General features: G+C 34.3%; 1 protein-coding gene across 3 annotated transcripts in view; it reads right to left on the bottom strand.

Annotated features, from left to right (window-relative positions):
• The window catches only part of LOC120878903 (CUB and sushi domain-containing protein 3-like), a 1,427,768-nt gene that overhangs the window by 160,131 nt on the left and 1,244,728 nt on the right, over window positions 1-22,909 (bottom strand). For 2 of the 3 annotated variants that reach the window (XM_040261811.1, XM_040261812.1), the window contains 5 exons: window positions 21,972-22,085; window positions 21,383-21,478; window positions 19,632-19,835; window positions 7,281-7,405; window positions 296-392 (listed from right to left, as the gene is read on the bottom strand). In XM_040261811.1, the coding sequence (XP_040117745.1) occupies window positions 296-392; window positions 7,281-7,405; window positions 19,632-19,835; window positions 21,383-21,478; window positions 21,972-22,085 (636 nt within the window). The remainder of the gene's footprint in view (window positions 1-295; window positions 393-7,280; window positions 7,406-19,631; window positions 19,836-21,382; window positions 21,479-21,971; window positions 22,086-22,909) is intronic. The other variant, XM_040261813.1, reaches the window with a different exon arrangement.

Here is a 22,909-nt window from a genome sequence, read left to right as displayed (position 1 = left end):
ATTTCTGAGCCAAGGCTCAGCTAAAAATATTACTATTAACACAAAAAGCACCAATAAATAATTACACAAATACAGTAACACTGTATAGTTAGGTTTTAAATAGCAATTTTAATTTTATTGCCTTTAAAGCCTTTCAAACTTCTACCTTGTAGTTTAGTTCTTTGCATATAGTTTGTAAAAAAGCAAAATTAAAACCACCAAGTCAGAGATCTAGGGAGGGCTTTAGAGAGAGAGCAAGAGAGATTTACATTCCTAATTATAATGTATTTTAATTAAACTTAGTTTCTTTATTTACCTGAATAACTTCCAAGTCTTGGGGCATTGTTGTCTCCCCCATCATAAAAGTCCAGAGAATCCCAATTATGTTCTGTAGCAAAGCTGACAACTTGCACCTATGAAATAATAATTTCCTGTGAGAACACATACTTCTAATGTGATGCATATACTATAGTCCACTCATCTCTTCTGGAAGAGAGAGCTCAAAGCCTGGACCATATCACTGAGGCTCTCCATGGAAGCATTTCAACAGAAATGGCCACTGCCTTTATGGCACTGGCATACACACACTGACTTTTAAAATAAAAGCCTCTGAGGTATCTAGCAGTGTCTGCTACTGGTATAGCATTGAGAATGTCCGTCACCACCTTACTGCGTTAATCCAGTGTCTTAGTGCCTAGAATCTGAATTACGCCATGTTCCAAACAATTGATTAGTTTTTGTTTTGTTTTGTTTTAGAATGTTTGATTCTTGTGTACTGAGTTTTCTCATCTGCTTTACCTATTAGCATATAAGCAGATTTCTGGTCCACACAGAGCACCATATAAGACTATAATATATATGCTTTTTGAACTAGGTTTATCCTGGATACATTTTATTATGTTTTACTTTGTATAACCTTTGTTAAATTTCCTGTTTTTATTTTTACAAATTAATATAATAATCCCCTATGTACATTTTTATATATTTCAATATGAATAACCAAAAATAATACTTTATAACTGATTTGGATATGTCTTTTAAAGATTAGTTTTATAAATGACTATATTTTTATAAACAGCATCATAATAACTAAATCACTGTGAAGATTCACAAAGTTGATAAGGGAAATGCTGAGTATAATTCTCTCATGTCTATCAAATTTTATTTAAAGAAAGAGGCATGTGTTACTTTGTTGCACTTCACTTGGCACAGCTTGAATTTTTGCAAGAACCCACAGAACCCTCACAACTATGGATGTTGTCTATTTTTCTTTGTTTATTAGATATTTTATATTTAAGAGGAGATAAAGGAATAGTCTTATTCAAATAAATTTATTTTTATTTAGTTAAGGTCTGTTATAAATATAAGCATTTCACTTATCTACTAAATACTTCTAACAACTGCATTCATTAAATTTTTTCTTATCCACAAAATAGGCCATCACCATTCTTCCATTCAAATAAATGCTTATGCCTCTTTTCCAGAGGTGAGTGCCACATGGCGACAGATACCCTGCCTGTGTGACAGGCGTTAGGCAAATGGCAATGTTCCAGGACAGGAGGAGGACTGGAATTAAAACTGTATGATTGCAATATAATCACCAACTCCTTAACAAATGGTCAAGTCTCTCTTCATATCTGACTTTTCCTTCTTTTCAAGTCAAGAAAAGAAAAAGTCATATTTGGCTTTAAAAAACAAGAAAAAGTAAACAGAAGCAAGGATTTTTGTAGGAGTTGACATTTGAAATAAGCAAAATGTACTGCAAGGTTTTGCACGGAAAGAAGTTAGTGAGTTGGTAAAAATGTAGAAGAGACAAGCCACGGGGTAGATTTAGTGAACCATCAGTAATCAAATTTAGCCACAGTGAAGGGTATTTACATAGGAGAAAATATGTGAAAAGTTAGAAAAAGTAGAAAAAAAGAAAGAATAAAGATTAATGGATAAATGCAAGAAATATTAGAATTCTGGGGTTTGAAACTTCCTGGTTCCCTCTACTCCATAGCATGTAACTCTAAAAGAACTGTTAATCTTTCTGTGCCATAGATATCTTATATTAATCACTGTAGTAAAGCACCTGTTTATAGATTTGTTGTAAAAATTAAAGTAATTTTACTTTAGAATAGTGCCTAGAATAAACTGAGGCTTTAATGTATCTTAGCTAAGGGAGAGAAAGAGAAAGAGAAGGGCTATACAGACAGAATAGCAGCATAATAATTATGCAGTTGAGGAGTATTTCATTGAAGGTTTTAGAAGGTGAACTGAAGGAGTCTAATCTCAGCCCTGGGATTTCTTTGGAAGGAATGATGCTAAAGCTGAAGCTCCAGTACTTTGGCCACCTCATGCGAAGAGTTGACTCATTGGAAAAGACTCTGATGCTGGGAGGGATTGGGGGCAGGAGGAGAAGGGGACAACAGAGGATGAGATGGCTGGATGACATCACGGACTCGATGGACATGAGTCTGAGTGAACTCCAGGAGTTGGTGATGGACGGGGAGACCTGGCGTGCTGTGATTCATGGGGTCGCAGAGTCGGACACGACTGAGCAACTGAACTGAACTGAACTGAATCAGGACTATGGTTTAAGTACAGAACTACTGCAATTAGTAAAGAAAATAAAAATGAAAAGACAGTTTTAATGTTGATTCCAGTGGCCCACATGAGAAGCAAAAAAAAAAGATTAATAAAGTAGGCTAGTAGGCAGGAGGAGCCTGGTAGGCTGCAGTCCATAGCGTTGTGAAGAGTCAGACACGACTGAGCAACTTCATTTTCACTTTTCACTTTCATGAACTGGAAAAGGAAATGGCAACCCACTCCAGTGTTCTTGCCTGGAGAATCCCAGGGACAGGGGAGCCTGATGGGCTGCCATCTATGGGGCTGCACAGAATCGGACACGACTGAAGTGACTTAGCAGCAGTAGCAGCAGCAGCAGCAGTAGGCAGGAATGGTAGAAAGGGGGACCTAGATGTCACATGAGTTGCTGTAGTGGAAATTACTGCTTTCTGTGTGATATGAATAGGAGAGGGAAGTGACATAAAATATTTTAAAATATTTTTCCCTGAGTTTTTGAGATCAGAGGGATGGGAAAAAACAAAAGTGTAGATATCTCCAGGAAAACTTACTACCTTTGTAAGAGGAAGAAAATCTGTTTAATTCTGGACATTTATATGTGAATATGACTCCCCAAAATAATCAGGTTCTGATCACTTGAGCCTGTAAATATTGAATCTTATGGGAAAGAATCTTTCAAATGTGAATAAACTAAATATCTTGAGATAGGGGGACTATCCTAGATGATTTAAATGAGCCTTAAAGGCAATCACAGATGATCTTATAAGATATCAAAGAAGATTTGACACAGACAAAAGAAGAAAATGCAATGTGATCACAGAAGCAGAGATTGAAGGGATGTAGTCAGAGGAGAAGGGGATGACAGAGGATGAGATGGTTGGCTGGCATCACTGACTCAACAGACATGAGTTTGAGCAAATTCAGGGAGACAGTGAAGGACAGGGAAGCCTGGCACACTGCAGTCCATGGGGTTGCAAAGAGTCACACACTACTTAGTGAACAAGTCAGAAGCCACGGAATGATGGCAGCCACCAGGAACTGGAAGAGGCAAGGAAAGGACTCTTCCCTGAAGCCTGAGCAGAAGGGAGGTGGAGGGAGAAGAACTTTAAATTAGATGGAGTTGTCCATTATGACAACAGGACAGCTTTATGAGGTAATGAATTTCCAATAACTAAAACCGGATATCCCTTATAGAGACATTCAAATCCCATTTTACTTTAAAGATTGCTCTTTGCTTGATAATTCTTTTTTTTAATTTTTTAATTTTTTATTTTTACTTTATTTTACTTTACAATACTGTATTCATTTTGCCATACATTGACATGAATCCACCACAGGTATATATGCATTCCCAAACATGAACCCCCCTCCCACCTCCCTCCCCATAACATCTCTCTGGGTCCGTTATTATTAATTGTAGCTCCTTTGGAATTCTCCCTCCAATATACCTTGCTAAAATATATAAGGAAAAAAATGAATATACTCCTCCCACTCATGTAATAGAAACATAGTAAGTTAGTTTATTTGTTGAGGTTATTTCCCAAAAATGCTCAATCATTCTATCTTATTTGTAACTTTTTCAGTATTACAAATGTTTCTTCTCTCTATCAGTGGTTATCACATTTCATATATGATTTACTGAATATTCATATAAATCTTTATTTGCACATATGTTTAGTGCAAAAGAATAAAATATAATAAACATTACTCTAAATCTGGTGTGCTAGCCAGGTTGCTTTTAGGTGAATTTAGTGAAATTTCAAATATGTCCTAAATTATGGGTGTGTTATAATTTTCTATAATTTAGTAATACATCTAAAACTGTGCTCAGTTGCTCAGTCATGTGTGACTCTTTATGACCCCATGGACTGCAGCCCACCAGGCTCCCTTGTCCATTGGATTTTCCAGGCAAGAATACTGGAGCAGGTTGCCATTTTCTTCTCCAGGGACATATAAAATTAGCAAACATAACTTATATGCAGAGTACATCATGAGAAACGCTGGACTGGAAGAAACACAAGCTGGAATCAAGATTGCTGGGAGAAATATCAATCACCTCAGATATGCAGATGACACCACCCTTATGGCAGAAAGTAAAGAGGAACTAAAAAGCCTCTTGATGAAAGTGAAAGAAGAGTGGAAAAGTTGGCTTAAAGCTCAACATTCAGAAAACTAAGGTTATGGCATCCGGTCCCATCACTTCATGGGAAATAGATGGGGAAACAGTGGAAAGAAACAGTGTCAGACTTTATTTTTTTGGGGGGCTCCAAAATCACTGTAGATGGTGACTGCAGCCATGAAATTAAAAGACACTTACTCCTTGGAAGGTAAGTTATGACCAACCTAGATAGCATGTTGAAAAGCAGAGACATTACTTTGCCGACAAAGGTCTGTCTAGTCAAGGCTATGGTTTTTCCAGTGGTCATGTATGGATGTGAGAGTTGGACTGTTAAGAAAGCTGAGCGCCGAAGTATTGATGCTTTTGAACTGTGGTGTTGGAGAAGATTCTTGAGAGTTCCTTGGAAACTCTAATGCTCTAATATAATTCTCATAAATGTATAACCAGACGATACAGTAAATGTTCCATGAAGATTTTAAAGGTATCAGCTCATTTCAGATTGCCTATGCAATCTGGAACATGGATAATCTTCAAATCTTTGCTAATTCTACCAATAACAGGATACAGTGGATTGGTTATCCTCAAATTTTAAAAGTTGATCATAAAATAATAGCACAATTAGCCAGAATATAAGCAGTATTTTGATGGCTAATATTTTTAAAACACTGAAAAAATACATTTCAAAATTTCTCATTGATTTACTGACCTATTTAACACCTGACATCTATTAAGTAATTTTTTAAATTTTCTGAAAAGTTATCAAGTTAAATTGAAAATTTTACTTTTTATTGAAAATTATATTTCTAAGTTCAGTTTTAATGAATCATGTGTTGCCTATTTTTTCCATGACTGGCATCTCAAATTTCTCAAGGAAAACCCTATGACTCAATTGGAGAACGGCAAGTTATTTTTATGAAATATCAGTTCAGTTCAGTTCAGTTTAGTTGCTTAGTAGTGTCCTACCCTTTGTGACCCATGGACTGCACCACACCAGACTTCCCTGTCCTTCACCATTTCCCTGAATTTGCTCGGACTCATGACCACTAAGTCAGTGATGCCATCCAATCATCTCATCCTCTGTCATTCCTATCTCCTCCTGCCTTCTGTTTTTCCCAGCATCAAGATATTTTCTAATGAGTCAGCTCTTCGCATCAGGTGGCCATAGTTTTGGAACTTCAGCTTCAACCATCAGTCCTTCCAATGAATATTCAGGACTGATTTCCTTTAGGATTGACTGGTTTGATAACCTTGCTGTCCCAGGGACTCTCTGAAATCTTCTCTAACACCAGAGGTCAAAAGTATCAATTATTCGGTGGTGCTCAGCTTTCTTTATGGTCCAACTGTCACATCCACACATGAAATATAGTCTCTGCAATGTTCTGTGAAGTTTAATTATGTTCCGTGGGATAAACACTGACTCAGCAGTAAAAGGCTATCTACTTGCCCAGAAACAATTTTCTTCTCAAACAGAGTAGCTGGTCAAAGTGCTCCCCATACAAAATGGTCACAATTGAAGTACTATGGTACATACTTTTGACTGTCTGTAGAATAGTATTCTTCTTCCTTGCTGACAGAGAACAATTTTGTTCAACTGAGTGAGAGCTGTGTACATCAGAGAAGGATAAGTCCCTTGCCAGATCCAGACAACTAATCTTTTTTCAAAGCCAAATCATAGTAAGTCTTTTGCTATTGTCCAGTGAATGGCTTAGAAATGGATGTGATTGAAATCTGGTCAACAGGAGAGAATGGAAAGTCTGCTGGAAAGTTTGTGAAAAGTTCTCAGTCATTATAAAAGTACATAACATAGAAATATTCCATTCCATCCATTGCTGAGAAATACTGTTATGCCTAGAGATTTTATAGCTATCTCAAGACCATGAGAGAGGAAGTCCAATAACTAAGCCAATATGCTAAGTATTGCAGGACAGAGATGGAAAAAACCTGGGTCAGGAATGATACAACTGAACCTTTGCAATAAACAATGCTTAAAGCATCTTACTCAAAGATTCAATGTTATGTGGGGCAACATATTTTTCTTACTGCTTATGCAGTCATGAATTGGTTTTCTGTTACTTGCAGGTGAAAAATGGAGAAGGAAATGGCAACCCACTTTAGTATTCTTGCCTGGAGAATCCCAGAGACGGAGGAGCCTGGTGGGCTGCCGTCTATGGGGTCGCACAGAGTCGGATACGACTGAAGCGACTTAGCAGCAGCAGCAGCAGCAGCAGGTGAAAAAAATTAATAGTAAGTATCTTTCTTTACGGCTTCCCTGATGGCTCAGCAGGTAAAGAATCCACCTGCAATGCAGGAGATACAGGGGATGTAGGTTCAATCTCTGGGTCAGGAAGATACCCGGGAGGAGGAAATGGCAACCCACTCCAGTATTCTTGCCTGGAAAATTCCATGGACAGAGGACCCTAGTGGGCTACAGTCCACAGGGTCACAAAGGATCAGACTCAGCTGAGTGACTGAACATGCACATCTTTTTTTTAAAATTCAGCCACGCAAGTCAAAAACACTGGCTGAAATTCTAGAAATTACGTGTGTCCTGTCAGTTCTGAAAAGATTAACTTCAAATATACAATGAAAAGAAGAAAAATTTAAATATTCTTACTTGAATGCCAGCTCCCTCTGGCACTGTGATCTTCCATACACAATTCAGATTGTTGTCATAAGGCTCAGGGTATCCAGGAGACAAAATAGTCCCTTTGCGCTTAGTTAAAATTCCACCACACGGTACTGAAAGTAAAGCGATCCATGAGAGCAAGTTAATTCTAATGCAAAGGATTAAAATAAGTGCAAAGATAATCAATAACATAGATATTAGACTTGCAAACATAATCAAATCATATTATGCTTTACAACTCAAAAGAACCATGAAAATTTTCTTCCTATAGCACACACACACACAAAAAGAATTAGACAACATAAAAGAATAACTTGGCGATAGCATATCTAAAGTCATTCTATAATTAACTCAATAATAGCATATTATTTGTATATTACTAAAATGTTCATTGAGACAAGTTAAAAATTGTTCATATGTACATAAAGAATTTTTGAATAATTATTTTATATTTATTATTTTCTCTTCATATATCTTTTGAGTAGTAATAAAATCCCTTTCAGAGTAATAATGACAATTATGTTATAATTACAATTACAATAATTACAATTATGTTATAACATTTATATAGAGCCCATATACCAGTACTCTTCTAAACACTTTTACATATTTTACCTTATTAAAGCTTCCCAACAATCCAACAATATATGAATAAGTATCCTCCTCATTTTACAGCTGAGGGAATGGAAGCAGTAACAGTTTAAATAACTTTCTCAAGATCACATAGCTAGTCAGAGATGAAGCTGGAGTTTGAACACTGGTAGTCTGGCTCCACATTCATGTTGTTCAGTGTAAAGAAAATACTAAAAATGGCAACAGTCTGGTTCCTGCCAGTACAACTACTACAGGAAAGAATATGGAGACTTGCTCTGAAGACAGTAAAGAGTTTTAACACTTTTTAAAGGTACCAATCATAAAGCAAAATTCTTACACTGCTGGTAGTATCAGATTGACTCTGGGAATGACCAAACTTACAGTTTTAAATACTGTGTGATGTTGGACATGTCCTTGAATCTCTGAAACTCAGATGCTTTATTAAAAGATAATGCAATTTTTTTCAAAGAGGCTTTTGTGGAAAGTAAATAGATATTATAATCTACATGAAGGGGCTTCTCTGGGGCCCAGTGGTAAAGAATCCATCTGCCAATGCAAGAGAAACAGGTTCAAAGCCTGGGTCAGGAATAACCCCTGGAGAAGGAACCGGCAACTCATTCCAGTATTCTTGCCTGAGAAATCCCATGGACAGAGGAGTCTCAAAAGATTCAGTCACGACTTAGCAACTAAACAATAACAATGCACATAAAGAAGCTTACACACTGCTCGAAACATAGTAAGAAGTCAGTAAATTATATTTTCTTTTGCTATAACTATTGTTGTTTTATGTTCTAATGATACTATGATCCTTGGACATGTGTCCTAATCTGGCTTTAATGATGAAATATCAGAATATATTTTTGTAATAATTTCAAAGGTAATTATACAACTTTGCGTCACTTCTAAAACTGAATGCAAAAAATCTAGGGTAATTACTCAAAACAATGCTACAAACTTTTTACATTTTCAAACTTTTAAATCAGTGTGATAAAGTATTTTTAAAGAAAATTGTAGCTCATCCTCCTTCTGATCCTTTCAATTCAAATGTTATCTCTCTGTGACCTACACCACCTTCTCATTTCTTTTTAACCACCGCTCTTCTGCAATGGCATCTATTACCATGTCATCTACATACTATGACTCCAGTGTTAGTCGCTCAGTAGTGTTTAACTCTTTGCAACCCCATGGACTGTAGCCTGCCAGGCTCCTCTGTGGGGATTCTCCAGGCAAGAAAACTAGAGTGAGTAGCCATTTCCTTTTCCATGGGATCTTCTCGGCCCAGGGATCAAACCCAGGTTTCTGGCATTGCAGGCAGATTCTTTACTGTCTGAGTCACCAGGGAAGCCATATACTATGATTACTAAACATTTATCTCTAGCCATAACTTCTACCCAGAGTTCTACAATAATATGTCAACTCAATATCTCAAAATTCACACGTCCAAATCAAGATTTTTGAAATTCTCCCTGATCTATACTATTTGCCCTCTCAGTAAATATTACTGCCTAATTCTTAAGCCAAAAATCTAGAACTCAATTCATCTTTCTTTTCAAATTCACATGTACATCTATATTCAGCCTATCAACAAACTATGTCAATTCTATTTTAAAAATATATCCAGAAGTTTACCAGTTCTCATCACTGATCATGATCTGCCAATCTAAATGAACATAAATTTCCCCTCCACTTCCGCAATAGGCTTCTATTCAGTCTTATTGCTTCTACACCACCCCCATCCCTTACATTAGCCACAGTGGTTTTCCAGAAACTGAGATCGTATCTTCTATAGCTCAGTGAATTTCCATGACTTAGAAAAATTCTAACTGTTCTAACCTTTGAGGCACCCTATGACTTGGGCTCTGCTCTGCCTCTCCCAATTCTTCTGTCATTTTTGCCATCATTCACTCTGTTCTTGACACCTGAGATTATTGTTGTGGCTTGCTTACCTCTTTGACTTTCATATATCCCACCCCTCTTCATTCATCTCATTTGGATTTAAAACAGCAGCATGCTCTGGATGTCTTCCTCTAACCTCCAGCCTCTGCTCTCTTTTGCTCCATAGCATTTACCATTATCTGAAACAAAAGTAAACTCCCTAAGGGCAGAGACCTTATCCTCTTAGTCAAAGCTATGTGGCCAGTGCCTAGAATAGTGCCTGCCACTTTGTTGTTATTGTTCAGACTCTAAGTCGCGTCAGACTCTTTGCAACTCTGTGGACTGCAGCATGCCAGGCTTCCCTGTCCTTTGTTATCTCTCGGGTTATGCTCAAACTCATGCCATTTGAGTCAATGATGCTATCCAATCATCTCATCCTCTTTGTCCCTTTCTCCTCCTGTCTCCCATCTTTCCCAGGATCAGGGTCTTTTCCAATGAGTCGACTCTTCACATCAGGTGACCAAAGTATTGGAGCTTCAGTTGTTCCAATGAATATTCAGGGTTAATTTCCTTTAGGATTCACTAGTTTGATCTCCTGGCTGTCCAAGGGACTCTCGACAGTCTTCTCCAGCATTACAGTTTGAAAGCATCAATTCTTTGGAGCTCATTCTTTTTTTATGGTCTATCGCTCTCATCCATACATGACTGCTGCAAAAACCATACCTCTGAGTATATGGCCTTTGTCTCTGATTTTTAATACACTGTCTAGGTTTGTCATAGCCTTCCTTCCAAGGAGGAAGCGTCTTTTAATTTCATGGCTGCAGTCATCATCCATGGTGATTTTGGAGCCCAAGAAAATAAAGTCTGTGACTGTTTCCACATTTTTCCCAACTTTTAGCCATGAAGTGATGGGACCAGATGTCATGATTTTAGCTTTTGTAATGTTAAGTTTAAAGCCAGCTTTTTCACTCTTCTCTTTTACTCTCATCAGAAGTCTCTTTAGCTCCTCTTCCCTTTCTGCCACTAGAATGGTATCTTCTGTATGTTTGGGCTTCTTTGGTGGCTCAGACAGTAAAGAATCCACCTGCAATGCAGGAGACCTGGGTTTGATCCCTGGGTTGGTAAGATCCCCTGGAGAAGGGCATGGCAACCCACTTCAGTATTCTTGCTTGGAGAATCTCCATGGACAGAGAAACCTCACGGGTTACAGTCCATGGGGTTGCACAGAGTTGGAATGTTTGAGGTTGTTGACAGCTCTCCTAGCAATCTTGATTTCAACTTGTGATTCATCTAACCCAGCATTTTACATGATGTACTCTGCATATAAGTTAAATAAGCAGGGTGACAATATACAACCTTGATGTACTCCATTCCCAATTTTGAACCTGTCAGTTGTTCCATGTCTGGTTTTAACTGTTGCTTCTTGACTTGCATACAGGTTTCTCAGGAGACAGGTAAGGTGCTCTGGCATTCTCAACTCTTGAAGAATTGTCCACAGTTTGCTGTTATCCATAGTCAAAGACTTTAGTGTAGTCAGGGAAGCAGATGTTTATCTGGAATTCTGTTTCTTTCTCCATGATCCAACGAATGTTAGCAATTTGATCTCTGGTTCTTTGCCCTTTTCTAAACCCAGCTTATACATCTGGAAATTCTTAGTTCACGTGCTGCTGAAGCCTAGCTTGAAGGATTTTGAGCACTGTTGGCTAGCATGTGAAATGAGTGCAATTGCAGGGTGGTTGAACATTCTTTGTCATTGTCCTTTTTTGGGATTGGAATGAAAACTAACTTTTTCCAGTCCTGCAGTCACACTGAGTTTTCGAAGTTTGGACATATTGAGTGTAGCACTTTAACAGCATCATCTTTTAAATATTTAAATAGGTCACCTGGAATTCTATCACCACTAGCTTTGTTTGTAGTAAAGCTTCCTAAGGCCCACTTGACTTTATACTCCAGGATGTCTGACTCTAGGTGAGTGACCACATTATCATGTTTATCCAAGTCATTAAGACCTTTTTTGTACAGTTTTTCTGTGTATTCTTGCTACCTCTTCTTAATCTCTTTTGCTTCTGTTAGGTCCTTATGATTTCTGCCCTTTATTGTACCCATCCTTATATGAAATATTCCCTTGATATCTCCAATTTTCTTTAAACGATCACTCTAATACTTGGTAAACTAAATAAATTCTTGAGTGACTGTCCATCTGTATAAATCTTATGATTATGTAGTTACTTTTTTTTTTACCATTCCTGCATCATTCGTTTCTACTTGTATTTTTCTTAAAAAGCCATATTTAATTCTACTTTACTTGTTTTTATTTTTCCCAAGAAAATACATTATAAGTGTGTTCCCAGATATACCACATAATAATGTTTTACAAAGTTTTATATCCTTTGTATATTACTTATCCTAATATTTCATTTCTATTTTAAAAAGAATGTATTGTATATTTTTAATATCTTCTAATCAGTATTATTCAATATAACACATAGATTAAGAAAACAGATTTTAGAATCAAGCAGCTTGGGTACAAATATTAATTCTTTTTTTTGTCTCAAAACCATAGGGGTTTCACTATCTATCTGTAAAAGAGAGAATATTCTTATCTACCTCCTGGTGTTGGTGTCAATATTAAGTGAGATAATGCTTAATAACACTTCATACAAATACTAGTCAGTGCTATTCATTATTATATTTAATAAATTTTTCATGATTGAACAGATGAGTGAATCAATGAATGAAGATTCAGATACTATATGTATTTCTTCATCTCCACTGAGAAAAGACAGTGCGGACAAGCGTTGCCATGGATCCAATACAAATAAAAATAGTTCTTTCTGGGTCTCTAAAGGACTTGAAAAAAACAAAGCTCGATAAGAGTGATGGGATAAGCAGCTAATTAAACACTTCTGCCAAAGGGAGGTAAGTGGCATGTTCAGGAGCTTTTCAAAAGATACCTCCCACTAACAGAAATACTTATGCCTAAGGCCATATGTTGTCAGAGCTATTAGTGGCTACAGGGGCTTATTCAAATCACAGAATCTCAGAGAGAGGAGAGTTTTGGGTTTTCAGATACTAAAAAATTTAAGAAATCTGGAGTGAAATAAGGTCAAATTTGGAAGATAAAGTTCAGTCTTGAGCAAGATTATCAAGTTTACCTCTGTTCAAAGTTCAACATTCTTATAAAAACATTATTGTGCTTTATAATTTACCTAAGAACTAGTTGATGAGACAGATTTGCACAAGAATATTAAATATTATTTTCTTATACAGGTTAGTTAAATTTGAGAATTACCTAATTCAGTATCTGACCATTTTAACTATAAGTACAATTTCAATATCATGTCTAATGCGGCTGCTTTCAAGACAACCGTTTAATTTCAATATGTCAACTTTTTCTAAAAAATTAATGAACATTTTATTTTGTTCTACTATGACAGAAAAAAATAAAAGTGTTGATAGCAGTAATAAGAACTGTGAAAGTCAAACAATTATATTTGAGATGGAAATCACTAGAAATGTAGGTCACTGCTTTTATTGGCTTTCAATTGTTGGATGCTCACTTGGCCTAAGCTATCACCTGAGTATTCATTGAACCAGTGAAGGGAAGGGAAATAGAATCATTATGTATAATACTCTGTAATAGATTAACAATGATTATATTTAAACTGTAAAATATAGATAATTTGTTCTTTCTCAGAATAAAATTACCTATACACTATGAAAATCTACTGTGTATGTTTTACCTATGCCTCTTTCTATGGATTCTCAAGTGTCTTGTAGTTTCAAGATGGCTTGTAAAGGTCTAAGCAAGTGAACTGAGCAAGAATATCACCATGCAGTGCAAGGCTGAAGTTGAAAAAGCATGGGTCCTGGACTTGGGAAGTTGGTCAGTTGTTCTATCTCTATAAAAATTTATGAAATTATAAAACTTATCTGCTAAAATCCATTCACTGAACAAATGTTTATTGAAAACCTCTTGTATGCCACGTCCTCTTTTTGTTGAGCAAAAAATAGAATATACTGACAGGAAGAGGAGGGCAAGAAAGATTAGAGAAGCATCCTGCTGCTGCTGCTAAGTCACTTTAGTCGTGTCCGACTCTGTGCGACCCCATAGACGGCAGCCCACCAGGCTCCTCTGTCCCTGGGATTCTCCAGGCAAGAATACTGGAGTGGGTTGCCATTTCCTTCTCCAGTGCATGAAAGTGAAGTGTGAAAGTGAAGTCGCTCAGTTGTGCCCGACTCTTAGTGACCCCATGGACTGCAGCCTACCAGGCTCTTCCATCCATGGGATTTTCCAGGCAAGAGTACTGGAGTGGGTTGCTATTGCCTTCTCCAGAGAAGCATCCTAACTATATATAATCTGGTGAATGGTTGCTGCTTAAAAACAAACAATCAAAAAACAGAATAAAGATATAAAGAACAAATGAAGGATGAGTAGAAGAAAATTACTTTAGATAGGATGGTCAAGGAAGATATTCAGGTGAAAACTGGAATGAAACAATGCAGTAAGCCCAAAAGGTATCTTGGGGATGATTTTCCAAGGAGAAAAAATAGAAAGTCCAAAGACTTTGAAGCAGTTAGAATTTTATCCCAATAACAGAAACTGAAGTGAAGTCGCTCAGTCATGTCCGACTCTTTGCAACCCCATGGACAGTAGCCAACTAGGCTCCTCAATCCATGGGATTTTCCAGGCAAGAATACTAGAGTGGGTTGATGAACACAAATTACAGATAATTCTTTAATATCAACCTAAGATAACTCTGCATTTGACTCATATTTGAATTAAGACATCAAGCCTTCTCTTTTTCTGAATTTTTGAATACTTAAAGACATAATCATTTTTTGTCATAACATTTAAAACAAAATATTTATAGCTAAAACTAGAAATGCAAAGTATATTTCCATTTATGTAAAGACTAGCAGCAGGATCAAATGGTAAAACCTAAAGTGAGCTATCATCCAACTGTCATTTAGAATCTAGTCCTTGTCTCAGAAAAATCCCATATGCCCTTCTGTTATATATTCAGTTTTCTGGATTTATACATGCTCTACAAAGTATACATTACTTTTTAAGTGACATAAAGTAATATGCCCTTTTTGTGTGATCTTGTCAGGAAACAGAAGCCATCTGATAAAATGTTCTATCTCTAAGTATGCACTTTCAAACCAGTGCAACATAAAAGGTAGTGTGTTTTATGTTTAAAGACCCACCATAGATGCACTCACATGTTTGTCAAAAAGCCCAGGTATCTAGAGAGAAATGGACTTTTGACAGAGAGTGTGTAAAGGATCCTGAGTCCCTCATCTTTTCGCGTTAAAAGTAAAAAGTGAGGCTGAATTCATCTAGCTAGGGATGACAGTCTGTTAACATTTACTCCTGATGTTGCATGTCAGCCATGACAAGGTCTCAAAGTCTTTCAAAGGCTTTAATGCTTGATAGAAGCTTCTGCACTTGCTGAAATGAATTTATAGTCAAATGGCCTGATCATCTTGTTCTTTACATGGATTCTTATTTCTTACGGCAAAAACACCAGGATTAATCAACTGACACATTTGACATATGGAAAAGCTTTGCGATAATCATGTAGAATAGGGGTTTTCTTCTGCTTTAAACAAAAATGTTTACAGTGTACAGTTCTTTTTCTCTGTTTTCCATCACACAGAATATTTTATTTTTTTCTTATTTCCCTTTCCTCTTCCTAAACTATTGTTACATGTTTGTTTTTTTTTTTCTTCCTTCTTTAATGTCAGCACATTTCTCCTTTTTATCTCTTTCCTCTTTCTAATAATATCATCATACCTTTATGGACAAAATAAAATATAATATTTTGGATAATGTAATGTTCAAATGTTGATTAAACATATATTTTTCAACCAATTAGAATAATGGTAATCATTATTTTAATTTCAAGTCTATTTTTATTTTAGACCTTTAGACAAACACTGAAACCAAAGCAAATCATGAATATATGCCTATTGTTATAAGTCTGCTCCTTTTAAGTCAACTGTCCTTAAATTTATAAATTGATGGAAAGAAATTTCACAACCCCTAAATAGAATATTCTACTAATTACTATTATCCTCAAGAAAATTGTCATTATATTTCCCTCAAGCCTTTCTGAAAATTTTTAACTGAGAAAAAAATCTTGCCTTTAAGGAACTAAATTATCAGAATTAGAAAAATTAATAGAAGCCCATGCTTTTAGACCTTGCCAAGATGCAAAAATCTTCAGCAGAAGATAATCTTTACATATAATAACTTTAAAGTGTTATTAAAACTACATATCAACAGATTAAAATCAATAATATCAAATCCTTTATAATACTACATAGAAATTCTTTATTTGAGATCCAATACTTTTAGAATTGAAGTTGTATGTTCTGATTTTATGGTGGAGAATTTGGAAAGCACAAAAACAACTTAATTTTTGAGTACTTATGTGAGTCCAAGAACTTAGCCAAGGCTTTAAAATATGTAATAGCCACAGTAAATCTATAACTTCCCTGTTTTGTTGATATGGGAATTGAGAATCAGAGATTATGCAAAAATTTTCAGGCTCATGTAGTAAGTAATTCACCACAATTTAGTGTTAAAGTCAAAGCCTATTACTACCCGAGACTCAATTGACCCTTATACTGAGAATCTACTACAGCTCCCAGTTATGAAGACTTTATTCAGTTTTTTATGATTTCTTACAAATTTTTTCCATTAATTAGGATACTGTTGTGCATATGTTGGTTCTTCGAACACTCTAAATGGACAAATGAATGTTTTCAATAATATTTAAAGATTAATGAACTAGTTTATGCCTTTCCATAAGTCTCTTTATCAATCTATTTTTATAATTGTCTTGAGGGAATTTTCATAATATATATGAAATGAAAGGAAGATAGCTACTCATTCATTATCTTCCATTGTATGGTATTAATATTTTCTATCACTATGTACATAAAGAAACTAAAAGTGACAGAGAAATGATATAAATAATTACTGAGAAAAGTGAGGCAGAAATAATGATTGATTCCTGATATTTGGAAAGCAATATTTAAAAATCCACTCTAAGGCTAAAGAGATTTATTATCTTTTGTCTTTCTTCAATTATTAAACTGAATTGGAGCAATGTAATTTCTGATTTATGCATATTGTATGACTAATTTTGGCCTAGACATAAAGGAACATTTCTCTCAGCTCATAATCTTTTAGAATAATTAATTTATTCACATTTTAAGGCTATGAACTCAATATATAGTGTGGTCATAAGGAGGAGCATTATCTATTTTCTTTTATGAGAGTATAAAAGTATATAAAGATCTTTTTGTTCCATTAACCATAGCTCTATGCTAGGTGCAAAAGAGGAGAAACATCAAGTGCAAATGATTTCTCCTCCTTTGCTTGCTGATTATCAAAAATATACTTTAATAGGTTAAGAAATTCCATGTTATAAAAAAGAGATAGAATTTGAATTAGGAAATTAGCTTATCAGTCAAAACAAAAGGAAAACACTCTTCTATCATGCACATTGAAGTACGGAATCAGAAAATATTTTCAAATCCTGCTCCTATGTTACTACTTATTAGGCTGTGTCGTTTTTAAAGAAAACTGTTTTACCTCTCTAAGACTCAGTTTATTCATCTGTAAATTCTGAGAGTAACTTCTCCATAGGTTTGCTGTAAGAAGTTGATTAAATATGTGTTTATTGATAAATTACTCAGAATGAAACCTGGCAAATGGGAAGTGTAAAATATAGTCATACTAGAAACTGGTTATTTAGTTGAAAGAGAAGAAAGTTGAGGAGTCATTTTCAGCTTTCCAGTGTTTAAAAATACTTTCTGTATGTGGTTTTCAACAAATAAAAGAAAAATAAAAGAACAGTTCCCATTCCATTTACTGTAGAAGGAAGAATCAGATTTTTTGTTGTAAGAAAAATATTCTGTGAAATATGCAAGAAATATTTGTTTGAGGGAGTGGTGATATCAAGTTCCTATAGAGACCTAGATCCCACATTTTTGTTTATGATAGGCCCAATTTGTACCATTCCGGTTTATTTTTTTTATTTATGATGGTCCTAATTTGCACATTTTCCAAGCACAATTATTAATGATGTTCTTATTTGAATGGTAAAAGATTTAAAGCAGTTTTGTCCTATACACAGTATGTGTTATATAAATGCATATCACCAAACTTTATCTTTACTTCTTCCTCAGTAGAAATGAATAACTTCCATATCATTTCAATTAAAATCTGTTTAAAATACATTATTCTAATTAAGTATGAACTAACATTATATTAATCTCTGTTAAAATATGGTAAAATATGTTTTTAAATGTTAAAAATAAAAGCTACTTACAATTTCTTTTCAGGTATGGCAGGATGTGTTATTAAAAATAGATTTTATATATTTATGAATGTACATGCTATATTGTTTATATGTACACTCATGTCTTTTCTATCACAAAGTAGAGAATTGAGATTATTAAAATAAAAACAAAATTTTACTTATCTTTTATTTTAAAAAAAACCTTCCTCTCATTTTCCAAACTCATGCTAATAAAACTTTAATGAGGAAGAACTCATTAGAACTATTTCTTAACCTGAGATTAAGCTTTACTACTCTTCTTTTAGTTTTACAATATGTAATTAAAAAACTTAATTTCCAGACATGCTCTTAGAACAAAGAAGAAAGCAACTTCACTACAGTCTACATTTTCCACATCCATGAAATTCTACAGGATCCAAAAGTCATTGTAATGATCCTGAAATATGATAGGATTCTAAACTATTGATATTTTTGTTGTTTAGAAAATGTTTTAACTGCTTCAAATAACTTAGCAGAGCTAAGTTTATAAAGCTTGCATTTTGTTTATCAACATAAACTGTATATGTGTGTTGTGTGCTCAGTCCTCAATCATATCTGATTCTTTGTAACCCCATGGACTATAGTCTGCCAGGCATATCTGTCCATGAGATTTTAAAGGTGGGGATAGGGGAGTGGGTTGCCATTTCCTTCTCCAGATGATCTTCCTGACCCAGGGTTCAAACCCACATCTCCTGAATTGGCAGGCAGTTCTTTACCACTAGTGCCACCTCAGAAGCCCTGGATATAACATTACAAAAATAGTTTCAAATAATGAGATTTGACTAATCCTATTGCCATCTACCCATTTAAAGTGTTTCCACTTATATCTGTGAAAGACTGGGAAAATTTCTTATTTTATATTTTATACATATAACTTAAATGGGTCTTCTCTGGTGGCTCAGTGGAAAAGAATCTGCCTACAGTGTAATGAGATGCAGGTTTGATCCCTGAGAAAATCCCAGGGAAAATCCCCTGGAGGAGAGCATGGCAACCCACTCCAGTGTTCTTGCCTGGAGAGCTTCCTGGACAGAGAAGCCTGGTGGGCTAAAGTCCGTGGGATCTCAAAGAGTCAGTACAACTTAAGTGACTAAGCATGCATGCATGTAACTAATAGAGAAAAGGAAACAAAAAATGTATTAATGTGTATTTTCTAATTTCTTTGCTGATAAAACATATGCAGAAAAATCAATCTCTGTGACCTTTAAAAGATAGGTAAATTCCTTATATATTGGCATAGACATCTTTGCATAAATTTTAAAAATGAAAAGTGCTTATTTTAAAGGATGGTGGTATCTAATAATTCCATATTAATAGCATTCCAATTCTGTATTATTGGAAATATATATGTATATTTTCATTGATTGCATCACACCTCAATTGCATCAAATAGCCACTTTAATTTCCATACTTAGATACATCATAAAAAATAAAGTATTAAATATTGACAGATGTAAGATAACTAATTTTGATATATAATATGTACAACACAAAGCATACAAATTTATAAACTTACCAATACAGGTAGGTAAGGAATCATTCCATTGGGCCAAAGAATTTGGCACTGTATCACACCTAATTGCAATGGATCCATGGAGAATATATCCTGGGTTACATTCAAAAAGAACCAGTGAACCAACTGCAAATTCATTGCCAATCCTTCTTCCAAACCTTGGTTCAGGTACAGAACTGCACTGTGTGGAACTTGTTCTAGGAACAGCTGTGTACAAATAATTGTGGATTTTAATTTCATGTTTGGTAGAGAAATACAGGTTTCAAAATGTGACTATACAAACAGATTCCAAAGAAATCTTCACTAACTCAAGCTTTAGCTAACAATTTGAACATATTTATAAAAGTTTAAAATTTCATACATAATGAAATGAATAAATTCAAAATGAATAAATATTGCTATTGTCATTGAGATTTTTTATTTTATTTTATTTATTTACTTTCTGTTTTTCGTTTTACCATACTTTTATCAATATAACAATGTAGCATGAGCAAAGATATTTCAATTTAAGGAATGGTAACAGGTACATTTTATTTTCTTTTTAAATAGGAATGCCAAGCATACAAAAAGCAGATGTCAGGTTATGTAAAGCAATGTCAATTTTTTAACACTATTTGCTCCCTAAAAACACAGATTTTAAAAAAGCAAAAACAACACTTGATTAATTTCACAACATATTCATAAACTTAGTTGTTCAAAACATGTTTGTTATTGATGAAGACAATAACTACATTCAGGCTAAGCAGAATAGAAGTCAGACAGATTAACAACAATAGAAACTTTATTTTAATAATCATACAATATCAAATTTGAAATTCCTTTTAGGTATGTTCTTCAATCGTGTTTTTTAAGGATAGAATGATAACAGGATGTTTTTTCTTTTTAAAACACATACAGATGGGATTAAGGAGTTTGACAATAGTCCAAAAAATGATAAGATGAATTCCAAATAGATTCCTGTTATGTCACTTGAGTGAAAATAATTTCATTTGTTAGAGTGCCTTTTAAAAATCATAATACCACGCATTGTTACAGAGGGACTATTATTAAGAATGAAATAGTATAATATTATAGTCAATATTATAATTAGAATAAAAGGGTTTAATAAGAATATCAAATCACAAGTGTTTATAAATTTATTTGGAATACAGTTCAAGATACATTTGAGAATAACTATATTGATCATATATAATTCAAACAAAATATTCAGATGATAGATCTTAATTTAGTTTTATATAATGTGGAAGTTTGTCTATTATAAGTGACAAAAAAAACTATGTAAACTGACTTTGAATTGCACAAAAATATTTAATAATCATGAAGAAAGTTTGAATTCTCCTAAGAGAATGAGAAACTACAATTTTAGAATGGAGTAATGATTTCCTTGGCATGTCTAAGTACATCAGCACAAAAAGTTTGTACATTCTTAGAGTGCTAGACTATAAGGAAATAGAATATGTAGAGTGAAGCATTGTCAAAAAAAAAGATGTTTTAAAAACAGTATGTTAAAAACAAGGAAGAGCATGCAGTTTGCTTGAGAATGATGATGGAAGCAATAGAATTTTTTTGACTTTGGAAAAGTAATAATGCTTTAATAATGGGGAAGGGGAAAAGGCAAAACAATTTTTTTTTAAAAGCACACAACTTTTATCTGTCCTAAATGGTTATGAGGCTCTCATAACTCCACAATTCTGAACATAGCATGGAAACTGATTACATTCCTTAGTGTGTTTCTATGCTACAGGGTCACTTACCTTGATAAACAAAGTGAAATCCCTTAGCTGTTATTGGTCCAACTGAAGTAAATCGAATTGTGATCTGATTACCTGAACTCAGTGGAAGTGATTCTCCTACTCAACAAAACAAACACTAAGATATCATAAATAATTTCATTCAGTAAACCTAACAAATTATACTAATTTACACTGTCATTTGAAAACATCAATCTATTCTCTATTAAATTACTTTAATATATTCTACCACTGACAATATATTATTTTGGGTTCAGCTTCAATTGCAACCTTTTCTTTTTTTTACTGGAAGGCTTTTATTACATTTTGATAATATTGCCTCATTCTGTAAAGAATCTTTAAATATTACATCAAACACCATGGACAAAGTGACTAAATACTATATTTACTTGATTACAATTCCAGAAAATGGGTATATTTTTATCAAGAGTCTGAATTACTGTTGCGTTTCTATTCTTTTTTAAAAAAGTAATGACTTTATGTTCAGTTTACTTTCTAATATGGATGATATAAATCTCAACTTTCACTACATTACCAATCAAAGTCAGTCTTTTATCAATAACTGATGCATGGCAGTTCTAGTAAAGGATACCTGAATGGGATCCTGAGAGGGAAGATAACAGAGAAGATTGCTGAGTTGGCCCATCATACACCTCAACAACATCGTGGAGTGATGTCTGGAAAAATACAAACTGGCCAAACACCACTGATCAACAGGAACCAGGAGAAGCAAACAAATCACCAATCATCCAAAAATGAAAACAAAAAACAAACAAACAAAAAAAAAATAGAAAGAGGAGGAGAGAGAGAACAAAGTATTACAATATAATAGTCATCTTTTTTTTTTTTTTCTATCTTTAAAAGAGGATGTGTGCCAATTGGTTGATATGCCTAACACATGTACTTCAGGTCATAAAAGTAATGAACATGACCTAAATGCAATAAAATTTTAAGAAGGCTGCTTTTAAAGTAAATTAAATAGGTATAACATTTAATTTAGCTCAGAAATCATAAGGTTGGTGATTAATAATGTATAATAACTACTTTTTAATTTTTCCATTGGTAGTTTGATTGTTTTCACTTTGCGACTCTCTTCTCTTTTTCTAATTTTTTTTTCCTCTTTTAGATGACATAGACAAAGTTTTAGTTCAGGGGATTCAGTTTAGATTTCTTTTAAAATGCTATTCCATCATAAGTAATAATGTTTAGAAAAATATAGCAAGAAAAGTATAGCACTGTACTTCTAAGGTACAGTGTTTAATCCACATTTGAAATTGAAAATGATCCCTAAAAATTTAGTTATTCTTCTGCCAAAATAAGGACATATTTTTTATCATTTCTTGGCAATTAAGATATTTTAATAAATATATATAATTTTACAAAATTATTGCTTTTTTGTGGTAAGTACAGATCTGACACACTTACCAATAGTTTTATATATGCCTCCTTTTTACTTCATTTTGTTACTTTTCCTTTAATAATATATTAACTTTACATGCTGAAACTAATCAAATTATAAATTAAAAGAAG

The sequence above is a fragment of the Oryx dammah genome, unplaced genomic scaffold, assembly GCF_014754425.2.
Source record: "Oryx dammah isolate SB20612 unplaced genomic scaffold, SCBI_Odam_1.1 HiC_scaffold_19, whole genome shotgun sequence".
Taxonomy (NCBI): Eukaryota; Metazoa; Chordata; class Mammalia; order Artiodactyla; family Bovidae; genus Oryx; species Oryx dammah.
The sequence above is the reverse complement of the archived record's forward strand: the minus strand, read 5'-3'. Positions and strand labels throughout refer to the sequence as shown.